We start from the raw sequence: 16278 nt of genomic DNA, 5'->3' as shown, positions 1-16278 counted from the left end.
CTACAAAACCTAACCTCTAACTTTTGATCGTTTATTCATTGAACATGTTGAGCGCCACGTCAGTCACATGTGGCTGACACGTTCAACTATTTTTTCAATACAAAGTAACGCCCATGGCCGGACGAGAATTTCTCTAAGAATTCACGTGGCGCTCAATGTGTTAAAAATTGTTCAAAAAAATTTTGTTCTGTTTTTTTTTTTCACGATAAATATAAAATCATATTGACACGAAGGTTTTTTTTTAAAAGAAGGGCGGTACTCTCCATAGTAGATGTCCGAGTATTTCGATTTCGAGCCTTTTTTTCTTTTTCTGCTTGTTACCGTTCTTCTTCTTCTTCTTCTCGGTAAAAATTCTTTTTATGTTATTTTTCTTGTTCGCTGAAAGAGAAGAAGGCTGACATCAAAAACACATCGTTTTATATATTCCTAGTATATGTGTGCATGCGTGTGTATACATATGTACGTGTACAAACGGAGGCCATCATCCACTTTTGTATACAACATCCCTTTATCTTACCCGTAAGTTGTTACTTGCGTGCTACAAAATAAAAGCTTTTTCCTGAGAAACAAACAGGGAATGAAGTGAAATAAAAAACGTAGAAAAAAAACGAAGCGAGAGAGAGAGAGAGAGAGAGAAATAAAGAGAATAAATTGACACTATTATGGGGACACGTTGGACCCTGTCGTACGTTGTAGATCTCGGATGACCAGTTTCTCTATGTAACACTTCTTACATGTAACACTTTTATTATTTTTATTATTATTATTATTATATATATATATATATATATATATTTTCTTTCTATATGTTTCTTTCCTTCATCTTCTTTATCTTCTTCTTCTTCTTCTTCTTCTTCTTCTTCTTCTTCTTCTCCTTCTCCTTCTCCTTCTTCTTCTTCTTCTTATGTTTCTGTTTCTTATTTTGTAAGTTTTTCTTAATCTTTTCTTTGAATGTTTTCTCGGTAACGTAGAAACTGGAAATGTTGAAAGAAAGAGGAGAGGGGGAAAGAAAAAAAAGGATACTATGTGAAATATATATTCCTAGGGATTTATTCGTGAGAAAGTATAGAAACTTGTAGAACATTGATCAACTTTGACAACTTCTAATGGAATATTCAATATAGTCTTGAACCAGACTATCTTTAAATGGTATTAACATTTTATTTTATTTTTATTATTATAAATTCTAACGTGATCCAACTATCTAATAACAAATACATTTAAACAATTAATAATTAAATACGAATATTGTTCAATCTATATTGTATTTTCAATACCAATGAAATGAATAATAAAATTATTAAATAATGATGTATAATATGGAATGAATAATAAAATTATAAAATATTTTCAGTACTAATGAAATGAATAGTAAAATAATAAAATAATAATACATAATATAAAATAAATAATAAAATAATAAAATAATAATATGTAAAAATTTGTTAAAAATAAAAAAATAAATAAATTTCATTAACATTGAAATAAAATTTTTGAAAAAATTAGATAAAATTGATTTGAAACAATCTTTATCGGTTAGTACAAGATAGATAAATAGATATCAATGAAAATAGTTGGCTTTGGGTCTTGAAAGAGAAGAAGAGAATGGAATGGATGGGAATGGAGGGGAAGGGAAAGGGAAGAGAGATATATAATACGAGTTTGTTAACGTGCAACGTCACGTGGCGTGCAATGATACAACTATATCAGTTATCGAACGAACGACAGGACACGTGCCTGATTCAATACGTTTACATGAACCCTATAACACCATTCTTTGTATCGTATTGTCGATCATAATCGCGTTTGGCTTCCATGATCTCTCATATATAATACAATCTTCATAAACTCTTACAAATTCATTCCTACCTACGAGTATATACATTCATAACTTATGTGTGTGTTATATAGCAAAAAAAAAATGATGGAAATAAAATTGATTTACATCATTTTGTTTATCAAAAATACTAAAGAATTATAACAAAATATGTACAAATTTGTTCATCAATGAATTTTTTTTATAAATCATTATTGTGTTAGAAACATTTGAGAAAATTTGTGACCAATATTTTATAGTTTTTATTTTATTTTATTTTATTTTATTTTACCCTCTAGAGGTTGCATAAATTAATTTCTATTAGCAAATATTCAACAAATTAAAAAAATTCAATTGAAATTTCTTATATAACAAGAAAGAATATTATTTTATTTTTAAGAAAAAAAATAAAAATGATCTAAAAAAAAAACAAGGTGAAGAAGGGTAAGGAACGAGGTATATACTCGTGGTAGAATTATCCCCACTCTTTTAGAATAATGAATAATTCCCATGGTGAAATATACGGGTATATTTACGTCAACTGAGAGAATTTTCTCCGCGATTTTTTCTTTTTATTTCTTTTTCTTACCACCCTTACTTACTCGTGTGTGTTTATATACGTGATATATCTTTGTGTATGTATGTGTGAAGATTATCATTAAATAACAATATACCCGTGGGATTGAGAAAGATTCCACGTTTAAATATCACTGACTCTATAGTTCTTCTTTCATTTTGACGTTGAATTTCATCGGCTTACATTTATTCTTTTGTATATATATATATATATATCTCAATGTATATTTGTGTGTATAGACAGGAGTAAATTATTGCTAAATAGCTACCGGCGGATGTCAAGATGCGGGTCTTCGTTCGGGTGGTCGTGGGATCCCTACTATCGAAAACTCTACCCCGAAGCTACTGAATTCCAAACACCATAAACGCAAATCACTATAAACCTCTCTTCTATCTTTACCAAAATCAATTGATCTCAAAAATACCATTTATTTTACAAAATCCATTAGATTTTGGAAATTACATTTACAATGCCATTATAAAACGTTGAACTTCATTATGAACGTAAAGAAAATAAAACACGTGAAACTTAACAAATAATATTAATAATAATAATAATAATAATAATAATAATTCATTGATAATATTTAAAAATTAAAAATTATAATAGGATTTTAAATACCATTTATTTTCCAAAATCCACGCCATATTAAAACGTAGAACTTTATTATGAATGTAAAGAAAATAAAACACGCGTGAAACTTAACAAATAATATTAATAATAAAATTTTAAAAATTGTAATATTTTATTTTAAATTGAATTTCAAATTTAATGAAACTTTAATTTTAAGAATTAAAAACTATACTAAGAAAAACTTTTAAATATTCTACAAGTATAATAATATAATAATATATAATATATAATTATATATTAATATAATATATAAATATATATTTATAATATATAATGTAATAATAATAATTTTTTAAATTCGAATTAGGGTTAATTTATATATGTGATGCTCTACATATGTTAAAATAATATAATTTTATTAAAATAATGTTTGAAACTATTTACAAAAAATAATGTACAATATTGTTATATATATATATATATATATATATATATATATATATATACATATGTATATATTAAATGTGAATAGATTTAAATATTTCTTATGATATTTTAAAATATTACAAATTATATTAGAAGACGTTTTACACAAATAATAATAATAATAGTAGTAGTAGTAGTCTTTCAATAATAATAAAATTAAACAAAGAATATTAAAATCTATTCTAGTAATAATAATAATGATAAAAATCGTCCAGATATTTTTTCAATCCTTCTATAGCACGCATAACAAAGTATTTAATCTTAAAAAAAATTGTTTTCATCCTATTTATTTATTTTTCCTCACACAAATCCATATAATCCAATTAATGTCAAAACCATTTTGATTTTTTACGTTAAGAATTTTTTCCTTTGACAAAAAAGAATAAAAAGGAAAGGAAAGGAAAAGAAAAGAAAAAATATGAAATATAAATACATATATATATATTATGTGTGTGTGTAATATTCAACAGATTTCTAAAACGCTTTGTTGAGCGTATTAATCAACACACACACACACACACACACACACACATATATATATATTATGAATGATTTAAGAAAATACTATACTTCCAAATTTATCCATCGTCTTTAGAATTTGACGGACAAAAGAATGTCATTCGTCGTTTAAGACATTGACGGATAAGTTTAGTCGAAAATATTTTAAGTTTCTAAGATGTGAAAAATCGTAGGATTAATTTTTTTTTACCACACCTCTTTCACGATATAATAACTATCTTAAGAAATCTTTTTTTTATTCTTTCTTTTTCTTTCTTTTCCTTTTTTATTCTTCCTCTTCACAAAGTCCATCCTTTTTCTATCATCCCCCTAACCCTAACTTATGTGCTGCATAACAAAACACATTTATGCAGTTTCTAACAAACACTATATATATATAGGTACGAAATTTTCTATATTTACATATAATATAATTCTATATTTACAATGATTGAAATGTTATTTTTGTCTTGATAAACTAGTATCAAAGATTTTTTTCATTTTTATTCTTATATTTTTTAATATTTCATTCATAAACACTCACATAGACAAAACAAAATGCCACGATAAATTTCGTTAGTTATTATTTACTAAAAAAAATCATTATATAAATTGTAAAATCATAATCATCTGAGAAATAAAAAAACTATCGTTTCTTTCATAAAAAAAAAAAAATGTAATATTAGCCAAGTAGAAAATAAATCCAAGTCAAACATTCTGACCAACCTAACACGCGACAGACTATAGTATTTAAAAGTTAGTCTTCTCAAATATCAAAAGAAGAAAAAGAGAAAAAGGGAAATATTTGAAACGTGGGATAAAATATGGAAAGAACAAACCCCTCCTCCCCTTTACCTTTTGCCACCCTCACCTAAGTTACAACTTTTTAGTTGTCCCATTCTCTGCACTGCACCTCATTCGTGACAAATGGGACTACGAGCTACCGGAATTTTGAACAAAACGATGCCCACGACTACGACTATGACGGGGACTCGATGACCTCAATATCCTTCACAATACCACCACCCCATCCCTATTTCACAAATGTCCTCACGAACAAATTCATTTGTCCTTTTTCTTCCTTTTCTTTTGTTCAGTTCGTTCATTTTTAAGTGCACGCTTATGGCAAAACGTTTACAACAGAACATTTGATTATCATTCGATTCTTCATTCGTTCCCACCCCCCTCTCTCAAGTTCCGTTTTAATTCTTGACCATTACAACCATCCCCCTCCCCTTAAACCATTTCGTTAGACAGTAATCTCGTGCAGAGAACCAAATTCACCTATTGTGTAATATTAGCATGATTTACTGAATATTTTCGTGTCTCCTATTGGCTAACTCCTTAACGTTTCTAACATTCAACAAAACAGATGATCGTGTGCATAAAATGAGAAAGAGGAAAGAAAGAAAGTAGTAGTCAATGGGAAGAATAAAATGGTATGAGCAAAAACCAACCAACCAACTAACCAGACAACCTCCCCCTCCATCTCTCTTTGGCATCATTCTGTTGGTTGTTTGTGAAAAAGAAAAGAAGAAGAAGAATTTAATGGTCTTAGAAGGAATGGTCAATTTTTTCCATGAAAGATCGAAATCTAAGATCTTACGTTTGGATTTTAGTGTCGTTTTTCCATAGGTTTAAAAAGTTAACTTCATTCGTTAGATATTTTCTGGACATTTAGGTATATATGGGAAATGGTTAACTAAACCCTCCTACCGAGGAGAGAGTCACTTGCCACAACAATTTCATTCTATGCAGATCTAGGTTACCAATTCTAGAAAAAAAAAAAAATACATTTTGACCAATGTGTTGTTCTCTCTCTCTATCTTTCTCTCTCACTCTTACTGTCCTATCATAAATCAATTGCTACCGGTTGGTTAACGTAATTGTATGCGTCTTCCCGTTTACCATTTCTGACCATTTTCCTCTTCTTCTTCTTAACCTTTATTCATGTTAGATCTTTAAATGATACCCCAATGATCTTTTGGTTTTCTCATAAAAATGTCATCTCATGTTCTTTCTTTATTTTTTTTCTTTATGTCACATGAATGAATTTTTCAAATATCAAAATATCCGTTATGTTTTTTTGTTTTATGTTAAAGGGAGACAGGTTATGATCTTAAAATGTCTTAAATGTTTCTTGTTTTTTTTTGTTTAAAAAAAGATCATTATCATCATTTTCAGATGATTATCAAATTTTAAAATTGAAGTTTAACAAATCCTAATAATATTAGTGTTACTACTATCTTTGTGTTTTTTTTTTTACTTAAATTTAAATATAAGTATTGACTTATAATGATCACGTAATTAATCCAAAAAACCTTTGAGTTCCATAAATTTGATAAACTTACGAATAGATTCGATTGCAAGTGGTTCATTGAATATGTCCAGTTTAGTATCACCATTTAAATTACCCAACACATCTTCCCAACTTTCTTTCTTATTTTTTTGTCTAACCACCATACGAGGATACAACACCAATCCAACAATAATTATATAAAGTCGTCTTTTTTCCATAGCCTTTTCTATTTCTGCCAATGTTGGAGGTCTGGTATTGCAATGAAAAATTTGCATGGAGTATGTTAATATGTTTAAATAATTTGACAACAAATTATACTCCCTCGTGTATTTAATTTTTATTTCTGGACAGGTATTGAAAAAATGAATCAAATCTATGACCGGTGATGTGTAACAGGATCTTTGAAAATCTACCTACAAAATTATTAAATCATCACACATTATTATTAATAAAAATAATAATAACTACAGTATAGTTCTTAAAAAAAAAACATCATACAAATATAACATCGTTGGGTTGATTTGTAGAATGACGAAACATGAGATTATCTATTGAAAAATCACCATGATTGATAACACAAAATTCATCAAAATCATACTCGTAAATTTGTTTTCCATTCATTTTGATTTCATTAGCAAATTTTTCTATTTTATCAGCAGCAATGAAATATTCTGGACCCCATTCACGTATTTTGCAACTTACATTGCGTATACTTTTTTCACAAAATTTAACAAAATTATCTGAAGGATTGGCTAGTATTCCACCACGCAACATGGTAGGCCATTCCGGATTCTACAAAAATAAAACTAATGTTTACATCAGTTGTTAAGGTCAAATTCATAATAAGTTAACAGTTGAAATTACCTTTTCGCAAACGGCAACAGATAAAGCATGAAAAACAGCTAATTTTCTGATAGCCAAATTACAATAATCTTTGGGCAAGCCATTCCAACGATCCATCATACGATACCCATGAAAAGATAAACTATCGAGGACTAATGTTCTGGTATTGTTAGAACAATAAATTAATTTAGGTCCAAATCTTTCACATGTCAAATGATACATCTTTTCCAATACTCTTAAATACATGAACATTTCAGTTTCAAATAATTTTTCTCTCCTGTAAATTTGTAACGCCATTGGTCTATCACTTGGTTCAGATTTAACGATAAATTCGGTGTTGTATTCGTCAGTTTCACAACGTATTATATTAAATTTAACATAACATAGATAAAGATTACTCAACGTTGAGTATTCTATGTTACATTTTTGACACGTGATATTCAATAATTGAATCTCGTCTTCCTTTAATACTCGACACAAAACATGTATGATATAATTTTCTTCCATTTCAAAGGAATATTTGTTAATTCTAGTCTTGGAAATATTCAATAACTCGGTGCACTCCATTTTTGAATTTTGTTTTGTTTTATATTACTTTTTGTATAACGCGTGAGATACATTAGGATTTAACTGTGTCGCGAACTTGACTAACTTGACATTCGATAAATATTACCTTAATATTCAAATTATGTTGACAAATTATGTGACGATTTCGACATTATAACCTTCTCTATTATATTAAATACAGTAAATAAACAATTCGCGATTTGTGAATGTGTTGTTGAATCTTTAATTAATCATTCGTTTAATCTAATATTCAGAATAAATTATTAAATGTATTTAATATAATATAATATATTTAAGTTATTAAAAATAATATAATTATATGTATAATATAATTATATTAATAATAATATAATAATATAGTATAAAATAAAAATAATATATGTATATATATAAAATAATAATATAAAATAAAATAAAATATAAATTAGAAATTATAATAATATAATATAATTATATTAATATAATTTAATATATAATTTATTATAGTTATTAAATATAATAATTAATATAATTTAATATATTTAAGTTATTAAATCCTTTGCGTTTTCAAATAAAATATTAAGAAAACTATCTAAAACCAGTTTTCAAATGAAGGGTAAAAAAGGAACTGAGAAATCTGTTTCTTCAAAAACTGCTAAACGAAAAGAAAAGATACCAGTTTAATAAAAAAAAATAAAAAAAAGGAACAAAAAGAAATAGAATAGAAGTAACACCAGAAGTCTCCACAAGAGTTTTTCCATAAAATGTTATGTTTGGTTTGTTCCAATCTCATAAATCATTGTGCCCACGGGATTTTACCCTATCAGAATTTTTTTTTGTACAATTTCTTTTACCCTCTCCCCTTCAATATTTTAAACGTTTTATTTCTTTTTCTTTAAAAATTCATCCCTAGTATTTTTTAGTTTTCGAATTCTACAAACAGCAAAGTTCTGGATGGTAAATTTGACTACACTGGTCGTATCATTTTTTATTAGGGTTTTAATTTGCAATATGTTTCAACTAATTCTTTTATTAAATTATACAATTTATTGTTCTTCATTTAGTTGAAATTTTATGGTAGATTCAAATTTAGAAACCTGATGGAGAACAAATCACGAAATGTTGTTCCATTTATTCATTTTGTAGTTTTTTCCAAAGTTATAACTCCAATAATAATATATCATTCTTTTGTTTCTAAAAAAATAGGATGGTGTTTTTTAAGTATCAAATTCTATGGGAAACCTATCCGAGAATATTTAGTCTATTGTTTCGGTTATTCTTTAAAAGTTGAAGTTATTGTTACAACAAAAATAATGTTCTAATATTATATTACTGAGTATAATTTGATCTTTTTTTTTAGCAATCAGGTCAAAAAACTAGAAATTATCTTTGTTGATCCTCTTTGACTAACATGTTTCGTTTCTTATTTCCTATAAGAGAATTCGAAATAAATTGTTTAAATTCTTTAATTTATTTTGAATATACCGAGATAATTATTTGTTGTCAAATTTTGTCCTAAAACATCCTAGGAAAATAATTAATATTCCAAAAAATCACTTCGACAAGTTAAAAACTTAGAAAATATGCGAGCATACTTTAAAACAAATATTCCGAGTAGTATAAAAATAAAATTATTTATAGATTAATGAAAACATGTAAAGGGTAAACTATAAAGAACGTTTTATTATACTAAAAGGGCTTAAGAGTAGAAAGGGTTGTAGGGGTGCTCGCACCAGGAGGGTCACGCTTGTCGTACATGTGTCCAGAACACCTCCCCTGTTGATTTCAGGGTTGATCCCAGGGTTGATCTAACCAAACAGCACCAACACATTGATAACAGTATCAAACGAACATTCAAACGCAACTTTCCAAATCTTTTTCTAACTTTCCATTGATTCTTCCTTCAAGGAACTCACTAAGTTTTTCTTTAGGGACAAAGATCTGTCACGTCGACGAGTCCCAAGTCCCACTGGGTTGACAAATTTACGGTGTCCTCTTTAAGAAAAAAATGATCTAAACACGATTGCCGCGGTGGGTGTTCATCTTTTTAAAATTATTCAACTTGTTGAGTACAATTCAGACACGTGCTTTAAACAATATATTTTTTTTTACCTACTTTTATGTAACTATAAATATTACAAGTTTTATGATAGGCTATAAATTATTACAAATTGTATTAATTTTTATAGAAAATTTGTTGAATTAACTTTAATGTATGTTAATTTTACTTTTTTAAATTTTAGTTTAAGTTTAGTTTAATGTATGTTGAATTAATTTTAAAGTATTTAAAATGCTAAATGTTAAATTATTATATTTCAAAGACTCACAGGTTTAAAATATTCAAAATTGTTTATTTGAATTAATTTAAAATATTTAAATTAAATATTTTAATAATATTATATAATAATATTATAAGATATTGTATATATATTTTTTTTATATTATATAATATTTGTAAAGTATTTAATAATATTATAATTATATACTTTACTTATATAACACATATAAATTATGGATTGTTTTGAATATTGTTTCTAATTATTATTATTATTATTATTATTATTATTATTATTATTATTATTATTATTATTATTATTATTATTATTATTATTATTATTATTATTATTATTATTATTATTATTATTATTATTATTATTATTATTATTATTATTATTATTATTATTATTATTATTATTATTATTATTATTATTATTATTATTATTATTATTATTATTATTATTATTATTATTATTATTATTATTATTATTATTATTATTATTATTATTATTATTATTATTATTATTATTATTATTATTATTATTATTATTATTATTATTATTATTATTATTATTATTATTATTATTATTATTATTATTATTATTATTATTATTATTATTATTATTATTATTATTATTATTATTATTATTATTATTATTATTATTATTATTATTATTATTATTATTATTATTATTATTATTATTATTATTATTATTATTATTATTATTATTATTATTATTATTATTATTATTATTATTATTATTATTATTATTATTATTATTATTATTATTATTATTATTATTATTATTATTATTATTATTATTATTATTATTATTATTATTATTATTATTATTATTATTATTATTATTATTATTATTATTATTATTATTATTATTATTATTATTATTATTATTATTATTATTATTATTATTATTATTATTATTATTATTATTATTATTATTATTATTATTATTATTATTATTATTATTATTATTATTATTATTATTATTATTATTATTATTATTATTATTATTATTATTATTATTATTATTATTATTATTATTATTATTATTATTATTATTATTATTATTATTATTATTATTATTATTATTATTATTATTATTATTATTATTATTATTATTATTATTATTATTATTATTATTATTATTATTATTATTATTATTATTATTATTATTATTATTATTATTATTATTTTTATTATTATTATTATTATTATTATTATTATTATTATTATTATTATTATTATTATTATTATTATTATTATTATTATTATTATTATTATTATTATTATTATTATTATTATTATTATTATTATTATTATTATTATTATTATTATTATTATTATTATTATTATTATTATTATTATTATTATTATTATTATTATTATTATTATTATTATTATTATTATTATTATTATTATTATTATTATTATTATTATTATTATTATTATTATTATTATTATTATTATTATTATTATTATTATTATTATTATTATTATTATTATTATTATTATTATTATTATTATTATTATTATTATTATTATTATTATTATTATTATTATTATTATTATTATTATTATTATTATTATTATTATTATTATTATTATTATTATTATTATTATTATTATTATTATTATTATTATTATTATTATTATTATTATTATTATTATTATTATTATTATTATTATTATTATTATTATTATTATTATTATTATTATTATTATTATTATTATTATTATTATTATTATTATTATTATTATTATTATTATTATTATTATTATTATTATTATTATTATTATTATTATTATTATTATTATTATTATTATTATTATTATTATTATTATTATTATTATTATTATTATTATTATTATTATTATTATTATTATTATTATTATTATTATTATTATTATTATTATTATTATTATTATTATTATTATTATTATTATTATTATTATTATTATTATTATTATTATTATTATTATTATTATTATTATTATTATTATTATTATTATTATTATTATTATTATTATTATTATTATTATTATTATTATTATTATTATTATTATTATTATTATTATTATTATTATTATTATTATTATTATTATTATTATTATTATTATTATTATTATTATTATTATTATTATTATTATTATTATTATTATTATTATTATTATTATTATTATTATTATTATTATTATTATTATTATTATTATTTTATTTTATTGTTTCATAGTTGAGTATTTGAATTGACTTGTTTGGTTGTATTTATTTAATTTATTTATTGAATTATCATAAAACTTGTTGGAATATTTGAAATGAAAGGTATGATAAGTGATGATAAGTGTCAGAGTTTAAAGAAATTTGAAAAATGATTGACGTATAACTTCCTTGTCGTTAAAATTGTTCTATGTTGCAATTAGCTGACACATTTCTGCGAACGAATACTACAGAAAGACTGATTCAGCAGCTATCGGGAAACTAAAACGAGGAATTCCTAATTGACAGGTTTCCTCTCGTATATCTCATACAATTCAGTGGATTCCTAACTGTTCCGGGATAGATCGAACCAAAACTGAACGAATTGAATATAATTGGGGACACACATCTACAAAAGGATTGTTTTCTAATCCTTTAATATTAAAAAAAAAAAAAAAAAATTAAAACTAATTTTTAAATTTTATTCAAAAGATTTACTTTTGTGTTTTTTTGTGATTAGATTTTAACAACAAGAAGAAAAAAAAATAAAATCATTCTATAATACTTTTGTTCCGAGTAGCATGAGTGTTCCCATCGATTAAATCCACCACTAGGTTTCGTATTTATTTGCACGGGAAATATCGCGGCGGGTGCAACAACACACATATACAAACACATATACATAAAAGTGAGTAGTATCCATTGAATATTGCGCTGCGTGCATGCTGAGCTATTCAATTTCCTTGATTATTGTCACGAGAGTTTGACTATGTTTATTATGCGATGCGTGTACTTGGCCCTCATGTATCGAGACGAGATGACGCGAAAAAAGGGAGACAAAAATAAAAGGGGGATTTTGATAAAATAAAAAAAAATTTTTTCTTATACTGGGTGTGTGTCCTCGTAATATGAACAATTTTTTATCCAAATTATTTAAGGTATTCAACAAGCAACTTTCAAACTGTTCCATCATTTATAATTTATTCGACTTTGTTGCTTGAATGAAAGTTTTATTTTCTTTCAAAATTTTTCGAAAGTGTCACAACATATTAGGGACAAAAAAAAATTGATTTACAATTTTACAACGAAGAAGAAGAAGAAGAAGAAGATTTTTGACACAATAAGCAGACATTTAACAATGAAACGTATCTTTTCTTCTCTTTCAAATATATCTCACTGGGTCATTCAATTTTATTATAGAACATTGACAAAAGGTGATCATCGTTCTTCAAAATAAACTTTAGAAATATACGATTATGGTTTTTACTATTGATTTTTATCATAATAGTGTGTTGGTTTCATTCAAAGGAATACTTCGTTTTCTCTTCTACAGATTTTTCTATAATTCATAGTAGAAAGAATTCAAGGATTTGTTGGAAGGTGAAAGTATAGAACTTTCTACAATTTTCTTGTCTAATCCGTGAGAAATATTAGAAACTTTTATACATGAATTTAACCCATAATTCAAATATTGTTATAAACATTTTTTAAAAGAACAAACAACAAAAATCAATGGGAATTTATATAAAAAATCATCAACGTTAATTCATTCAACATAAGAATAATCAAAGATGGTACCTTACGAATCTATTTAAAAGGAAGCCACTGTTATGACGTAGAATGGATAAGAAAAGGGTTAACTTCCTGTTCTTGAGAACGTAGACGATCTTTTATGGTATCTTTTGATATTCCACTATGGGATCTATGCATATGTAAAGAATTTCTTCAAAAGGCTTCCCCCATCTTCTACCATTGTTAAACAAGCCTTTTTTTTCCTAAGTAGGTGTGGTGGTGCTGGTGGAGAAGTGGTGGATGGTAGGTGTCTTAAGAGGTTGTGACGAATTGTAGGAGGGAAGGGTTAATAACGAATAAAAAGGGCTTCTTTTAGTCTCTTATGTCTGTTTTATGTAACCGAGTTTTATGCCAACCCAGCTCCGGAGGCGGCATCATTCAAGATCATCCTCTCTCTGTTTTATATAAATTCTTAACTTGATTAAACACACGTGGCACATGTGAGGTATCCTGACTAAAACTATTAGGCCAATTTAATGTTCAACTTGTGAGTCCTTGAAATATAATTTAGCATTTATCATTTGAAATATTTAAATAATAAAATATTTAATAATATAACTTGATATGTGAAATACGATAGTGAATCCTTCAACGTGTAATAGTAACACAGAGTTATTTGAAGAGACGATTATGGTAGTTACTTGTACCTAACCTTTATCCGGGTAGCGATGATATTATTTAACAAACAAGCCGGATGGTGAGATTATTAGAGTAGTGTTACGACTAATCCTTACTTTTACTTAACCCACCACCAATGCAAAATGCAACCAACCAACCAACCAACCAAACAAGTAAGCAAGTATATCCTTTGGTAATTAAGAGATTAAATCCTGTTGCCTGACACTTCTGCTACTTTTTTTGGTTTCGAATCTACAACATGCTGTTCTTACACAGTTTCCATACTTTTACCTTGACTGTACCCCCACTACTTTGCATTCCCATACCTCCAATCCTTTTCTTCCTTCCTTCCTACACCTCATTTATGAATATTTTGTATTTTATTTTTCCCCCATTAATAACCGAATCGCATTAACTGTGTAAACTCGAAACGTTTCTTCCTTGCACAACCATACCACACAACAGCACACCATAAGATACCATTTGCTGTTCATATGATATCGTTCGTGCTTCTCTCGTGACTCGAGGAAACCATTTTTTTTTTGTAATCTTCTTTTATACTAACATTCTCTTACTTGTAATATCAATGAGAAGGTTAAATGCAATTTAACGGATTACAGTAATGCAAATAATCGTTTGCTATTTAATAAATATTAAATTTGTTACATTTAATAAATTCTTAACAAAATATTTCAATGACAGAATAAAAAAAGCCCTAAAACTGCATACGGAAAAAAATAATAGAGGAAAGTAACAAACGAAGAAGATTTTTTTTGTATAAGTACAACCCATGCTTGGTTCTCATCGATAAATTGAAGAGAACCAAAAAGAGAGAGAGAGAGAAAAAAAATTGTTCGACGATCAGTTATAAAAGTACCAACCCACCTTGGAAAAAAATAAAACAAAACTAGATCGTGGTATATCGATGGAATAGGAAAGGTGGGGGTTGAGTTTGGGGTGAGTGACGGTGGTGTTACTGGTAGTGGTGGTGGTGGTGATGGTGGTGGTGGTGGTGGTAGGTAGAAAAGGAGGAAGAGGACGAATTCGAGTAGGGAATATACGTACGTTGTATATGTTGAATGTGTTGGAGTGGTGTGGTGTACGATGAGAAGGACACGTCTCGAATATTTTACCCCAGGACTTTTTCCACTTTAATTGATTCAATCGGCGAAAAACACGGCGTCGAGTTGGAGTCGGAGTCGTAGTCGGAGTTTGGTTGGACTGTGAGCTCGATCGTAGCAATGTGTGTGTGTGTGTTGCGTAGGTGAATTATAGAATGAGAGAGAGAGAGAGGAGTATTGGAGAAGAGGGGAATTTATTCCAAGCGTAAAACTCAGCCCACTCCAACATCTAACACGATTCCAGCAGCCAACCGGTGTAACGAGAATCCTGAACCAACCACCCCCTCTTGCTCCCCTTTCCCTCCCACCCTTTTCGATGGAAACGCCAAGCCCCTCTTTGTGGTTTATGTCTTTCTCACTTTTGCACACGCGCGCATATCTTCTATCCTATATTTATCTATCTATATCTATCCTTGTTCAATTGCAAACACTCACACACATACATATATAAATAATATCTCACCCTGTTAATGTGGCATGCAAGTTACAATATTATCTATCTATCTATCTATCTATCTTTGTTCAATTGCAAACACCTACACCTAGACATAGACGCGTATTTCATCCCTGGTAATGTGCGTGGCATTGGTGCAGATGCAGCACCAAGTTGTAATATTATCTATCTATCTTTGTTCTATTGGAAACATTTACACATATACACACATAGACACGTATAAGTTAGACAATCTATCTCACTCAGTTCTCTGACAATATGGCTGACGTTGGGTGTGCACAACTCAGCAACGTTGCGATATAATATGGAAACATTTATACACAGAAGCATAATGCTGAGAAATGTTGTTGCCGGTTTGCGTAATCCTCCCTCGAGAAAGGGA

The 16278-nt window shown here is 25.5% G+C and overlaps 1 protein-coding gene across 1 annotated transcript; it reads right to left on the bottom strand.

Moving 5' to 3' along the window:
- Positions 1 to 10: 10 nt before the first annotated feature.
- Positions 11 to 15519, bottom strand: LOC107070929 (uncharacterized). Its single transcript, XM_089173977.1, has 5 exons — positions 15387 to 15519; positions 7114 to 7369; positions 6748 to 7041; positions 6302 to 6662; positions 11 to 378 (listed from the first exon to the last, which is right to left on the bottom strand). Exons 2-5 carry the CDS (start codon positions 7342 to 7344, stop codon positions 242 to 244), a joined length of 1023 nt encoding a protein of 340 aa, XP_089030103.1. The 5' UTR covers positions 7345 to 7369; positions 15387 to 15519; the 3' UTR covers positions 11 to 241.
- Positions 15520 to 16278: the final 759 nt, after the last annotated feature.

The sequence above is a fragment of the Polistes dominula genome, unplaced genomic scaffold (assembly GCF_049000335.1).
Source record: "Polistes dominula isolate Pdom_NZ unplaced genomic scaffold, Pdom_raw_medaka contig_75, whole genome shotgun sequence".
Taxonomy (NCBI): Eukaryota; Metazoa; Arthropoda; class Insecta; order Hymenoptera; family Vespidae; genus Polistes; species Polistes dominula.
The sequence above is the reverse complement of the archived record's forward strand: the minus strand, read 5'-3'. Positions and strand labels throughout refer to the sequence as shown.

Coding starts and splice junctions, on each gene's coding strand:
- LOC107070929 (XM_089173977.1), bottom strand. CDS start 7,344: ATGTTCATGTATTTAAGAGTATTGGAAAAGATGTATCATTTGACATGT. Junction 7,042..7,113: donor CTGTTGCCGTTTGCGAAAAG/GTAATTTCAACT, acceptor TTATTTTTGTAG/AATCCGGAATGGCCTACCAT. Junction 379..6,301: donor ACTTGCAATCGAATCTATTC/GTAAGTTTATCA, acceptor CTTCTCTTTCAG/CGAACAAGAAAAATAACATA.